Raw genomic sequence first — 5,397 nt, 5'->3', positions numbered from 1 at the left:
ACCGACTGTGACTGACTCAGGGCAGGCCAGAGGCAACCTCTTCTCACAGAGGCTACCCCTGTAGCCCCGCTACCAAATCCTTGACGTATCTGAGGGAGAAAAAAAATCACAATGGAGGTAGTCAAACACTGGAACAGGTTGCCCTGAGGCTCTGGAGTCGCCATCCTTGGAGGTACTCCAAACTCAGCTGGACAAAGCCCTGAGCAACCTGGCCTAACACCCACACCAGCACTGCTCTGAGCAGGGCGTGAATAAGTGCCAGAAGGCCTTTCCAACCCAAATTATTCTGTGATTCTACAAAACTGTTTGAATCACTTCCACTCTCAGTAAACATTTGGAAGACAGAGGAATACAGAGACAGAGCAGAATATGTTTGTCTTGGCATTACTGAGGACAGCCTACCCTTCAAAATAAGTAATTATTCTACATTGAGTTTGCGAGGAAAAAGACAGGCAAGCACAGCTGGAGCAGGAGATGGAGCCTGTTCTAATTAGAGGGAAATGGAGGCTGAGGAGGCAAACTGAAAAAGAGCTTTCAAACAAAAAACAGAGACAGGGAGTCTCACCAGCCAGGCATACGTTGTTTCTTAATTTCAAAGCACTGTGCAGAAAGTCCCACATGCTAGAAATTGCATTTGCTCTCCCTGCCCTGCTGTCTCTTCAGCTACGAGCCGGTTCAGCCCTGGAGCCATTGTGACATTTAAGCCATGACCAAAGCCTTGCGTGTGTCTGCCAGCCTTCCTGGGCTGTGCCTGAGGGAGATCTGGGCCGAATTCTCCTTTCTCCTTGCTTCTTGCAGGGTACAAATGCCCCACTGCTGGTTAGTGGGCCCTGCTGTGGAAGAGACACCTTGGTTTGAGGGTGGGGTTGAACCCAGGTCTCCTGCCCTCACAAAGAAATGTGGCATTGTGAATATTTATGTATATGGCAATATTCCAGAACTGTAATTCACTGGAACCTCACTTTGTGGCATTGTGAATATTTATGTATATGGCAACATTCCAGAACTGTAATTCACTGGAACCTCACTTTGAAATGTCCCTGGGCATTTCACAGCAAACAAACCGGCAGTGCCTTCCATACACACAATGAAATCACACCTGCATTTTGTCACAGTCTTCATGAGGCGCTTTCAACTTGTATTTGTCAGCTACGCAGATCCACCCAAAAATCAGATCTGATTAAGTTTCACTATCAAGAAAAAGATTACAGCCAACATACATCATAAGTCAGTACAAACATCAATGTTCAAAGATAACGTTCGAATCAGGAAGTTCAAATTCTCTTATTTCTTATCATCTTTCGAAATATTTGGATCCAAGTCCCACAGTTCTGCACACACATACAGACAACCATTGTGACTTAGCATCCGGACTCCTAATCCTTTCTAAGCCAGTGGGAAGCGCAAACTACGTGGACTCTGCTTGAAGAGCCAATGCCCCTATTAATCACAGCACACACCCAACAACCACCAACTGTATTATGAAAGGAAGAAAACAACAACAGTTGCTTTGTTTGCCAAGCCTGGCAGCAAAAGGTGGCAGTATCACCTGGGGTCTTTATCTACAAGCCTAGCAGAAAACACTTGTCGATTGAAAGGGAGATCTGTGCTCAGTTTCCTCTTCATCTTGAGTAGTCTTAGGTACAGTAAACACAACATAACTGCCAAGAGAGAGTTTGTGCTTTCATCCACAAATACAGGAAAAGCATGACTTGCCTGGAAGTCCTGTAGTCCAGTTCCTGGCCCTGCCCCAAAGAATATTTCAGATTTTATCCTATTAGAAGTTAATATAAAATGCATGAACAGGCCAGAGAACAAGGACAAGAACCCAGATTCTTGGAGAGAAGACTGGCACATACCTCCTGCCTGAAGACCACTCTGAATTGAAAGTTGGTGGAGCCATCTTCCCATGCCATAAGTCAGACCCCCCCAGGCCTCAGAAAGAGCACCTACCTATGCCCAATGTACTGGGTACCCTGATTGGGTAGCTCCTGCCACCAAGCCATTTCCTACCTCCTGACCATTACGAGAGCTTGTCTCCAGCTCCTGAGAAACCAGAAGGAAACTTCAGCAAATCATAGAATCATTTAGGTTGGAAAAGACCTTTAAGATCATCGAGTCCAACCATTAACCTAACACTGCCAAGGTCCACCACTAACCCATGTCCCTAAGCACCATGTCTACATGTCTTTTAAATACCTGCAGGAATGGTCACACTTCCCTGGGCAGCCTGTTCCAATGCTTGACAATCCTTTCGGTGAAGAAATTTTTCCTAATACCCAATCTAAACGTCCCCTGGAGCAACTTGAGGGCCATTTCCTCTTGTCCTATCGCTTTTTACTTGGGAGAAGAGACCAACCCCCACCTCGCTACAACCTCCTTTCAGGTAGTTGTAGAGAGCGATAAGGTCTCCCCTCAGCCTCCTTTTCTCCAGGCTAAACAACCCCAGGTCCTTCAGCCACTCTTCCTAAGACTTGTTCTCCAGACCCTTCACCAGCTTCGTTGCCCTTCTCTGGACACAGTCCAGCACCTCCGTGTCTTTCTTGTAGTGAGGGGCCCAAAACTGAACACAGTATTCGAGGTGCAGACTCACCAGTGCCGAGTACAGGGGGATGATCAATTCCCTTGTCCTGCTGGCCATACCATTTCTGATACAGGCCAGGATGCTATTGGCATTATTGGACACCTGGGCACACTGCTGGCTCATATTCAGACAGCTGTTGACCAACATCCCCAGGTCCTTTTCCTCCAGCCAGCTTTCCAGCCACTCTTCCCCAAGCCTGTAGCGTTGCATGGGGTTGTTGTGACCAAAGTGCAGGACCCGACACTTAGTCTTATTGAACCTCATACAGTTGGCCTCAGCCCATCAATCCAGCCTGTCCAGATCCCTCTGTAGAGCCTTCCTACCCTCGAGCAGATCAACACTCCTGCCCAACTTGGTGTCATCTGCAAACGTACTGAGGGTGCACTCGATCCCCTCGTCCAGATCATTGATAAAGATATTAAACAGAACTGGCCCCAATACTGAGCCCTGGGGAACACCACTTGTGACTGGCCGCTGACTGGGAACACATGAGTTCCTAAAGCCATGACAAGTGGTCAATCTTTATCTTCTGCTTTGATAAGCCTAGAAAATTCAATAACCCTTTATGGCTGGTTTTTATAGTGAAAGCATTTACCTGGACACCATCTCTTCATATCTACTGCAATGTCATCCACATCCCATCATCCACAACCTGGACCACTGCCAGGTTATCCTAGAAGTCTTCTTGGTGTCTGGCTATGGGGATAGGTGTGTCTCCATAGTTTATTCACAGACAGAGGTCTATTTTTCTCTGGAATTATCTCCACATAAGAGAGGCTATCTTTTCCAGCTGGGTAACTCTTTGAACAAGAACTCATCAAGTGTCTACATGACATCAGATAGCTTACCCCTTTTTTCTGAGGACAGATTCCTCCTATGTGAAGAACCCTTATTCTAACATGCTGTAGATCCATTCAAGGGAACTGAGAACAGAATGTGGGAGACGCTACCAGTTTGGAGTCAGACTCCTTAAAAAACTTAGATTTCAACAAGTTAGGAGCTACAGGAAATAGCTTTTAACTGCCTTTCTCCCACAAAAATTCAGAACTGACGTACCTGCCTCAGAACACCTGCGCATGGAAAAGGGAATCACCAGGATCCAAACGGCGCTAAATGCTGTGCTGGGCATGGTGGGAGATCTGTAATGCTGCTCAGAGCCTGGCTGACTGTTTTATGCTCGCAGGTGGCAAGCCTGTCTCCTTAGGATGAGAAATAAGAAATGCCTACAACTTTTCTTTGCAAGTACTAGCAGGAGAGGAGGGAGTTGCTTCTTTCAAAGAAGGGCAAGAAGAAGAAGTGCCTGTCTGTGGTGTATTACCTAATTGGCTAGACGCCTTTCCAGACGTGTCACATCAGAGCTTAATGTTCTTCTCAGCCAGAGGGCACTCAAATCACTGCCACTTACCAGCGTCAAGAACACCAGGCTGCAGGGTAATTTTTGGGCTTGGAAAGATGCTATCATTGTTACAGCACAAAGCTCCGGCACACCACACTACTGAAATTTTTTGTGGTTTGCCCACTGCAATCACTAAACCTTGTTTCAAAGTCTTTTATTTCTTCAGCTCTCCCTCCCCCGTTTTGTAAACCTGTTTACCAAGCAAGCAAACACAGCACGATATACCTCACCACTTTCTATGTTTTGGTCCCAGACAGAAGAATAACCCTTAGTGATGAACAAATGACTGCAGCACGTTTGGGGAAAACAGTAAAGGAGAAGTCTAGGTTTCCTAATCGCTGGTACCAGGTGGGAGCTGCCTGCAGGCGTCTCCGTTACCATGAGCCTGCTGAGGTTATCCTGCGGGCAAGGCATTGCTGCAGTGCAGCACAGCACAGGCTCGCTGCTAATGTGATTTTCTTAACTGCTCCATATGCAATGGTCTCCTGCTCAGGATCACTGCACCTTATCGCTCACTTTTTAATTTTTCAGCCTGTGTCTTAGAACATGGAAGCTCGATCTGGATTTGATATTGTAACATCAGTCTAGTGGTTTCCATTGCACAACGTGGAAGTCCCTTCCCTAGGCTCGTTCTCTGTTCACATACCCAAGGATCACATTAATCCTGTTTGCCACAGGGAGTTCAGGACACACGATCCCAAATGCAAACTCCAAAATCACTTGTAATCCCAGCTCTCCACTACGCATGAGCTTCCATGAGACAACTGCGTGTGACAGTCTTGCTACCAGCTGGGCTCTTGCCTCCTGCCGTACCTCACCCTTCCCCTTGCAACAGGCTTGACGCTCACCCGACTCCCCAGCGAGTTTGTTCAGCTCCTTATGCACACAGAAAGTCACTCTCTTTTTGCCAGATTACAGTGTTATGGTGGACGAGGGGCCAGGCAAGTGACAGAGCAAGAGGAAAGGGTGCGGTGAAGGCACGTGGCTGGCAGGACTCCCCATGGGTGGGAGCAAGCGGCTCCAACAGCCGTCAAACAACACGTCATCTATGGCCGCAGAGGGAGAAAAGCGCCCATGTCTCACGCTCTTCTGTGCAAAAGGGCACTTTGTTTCGCTTCACTGCAGATCGTTTTGCAGATCCCGGCTTTTGGCGTAGCTTCGGAGACAGCCGCGGCAGCCGACTGGGGCAGGAACCCCTGGTGCGCGGGTGGATGGGAAGGAGAGCGGTTCGAAACACCGTCACCAGAGCCTAAGAGAGGGCATCGCCGCCGCGCCCCACTGCCGCTCGAGGAACGCGGTGCAGGGCCGGGCCTGGTGAAGCTGGGCCTGCAGCCTGCCCGGCGGGAGCCGGCCCGCACGACGGCAGAACCGGGCTCCGGGCAGCGCTCGGCACGACGGGCGCCGTGACGGCACCGAG

General features: G+C 48.7%; 1 protein-coding gene across 1 annotated transcript in view; it reads left to right on the top strand.

The window, feature by feature from the left end:
* The first annotated feature begins 5,054 nt into the window (after positions 1-5,054).
* The window catches only part of PTCHD3 (patched domain containing 3), a 7,923-nt gene continuing 7,580 nt past the window's right edge, over positions 5,055-5,397 (top strand). The window contains exon 1 of the mRNA XM_010562889.1: positions 5,055-5,383. Within this exon, the coding sequence (XP_010561191.1) occupies positions 5,055-5,383 (329 nt within the window). The remainder of the gene's footprint in view (positions 5,384-5,397) is intronic.

This window comes from Haliaeetus leucocephalus, unplaced genomic scaffold (genome assembly GCF_000737465.1).
Source record: "Haliaeetus leucocephalus isolate CR32 unplaced genomic scaffold, Haliaeetus_leucocephalus-4.0 Scaffold0, whole genome shotgun sequence".
NCBI lineage: Eukaryota > Metazoa > Chordata > Aves > Accipitriformes > Accipitridae > Haliaeetus > Haliaeetus leucocephalus.
Note: the sequence above shows the minus strand (reverse complement) of the source record. Positions and strands in the feature narration are given on the sequence as shown.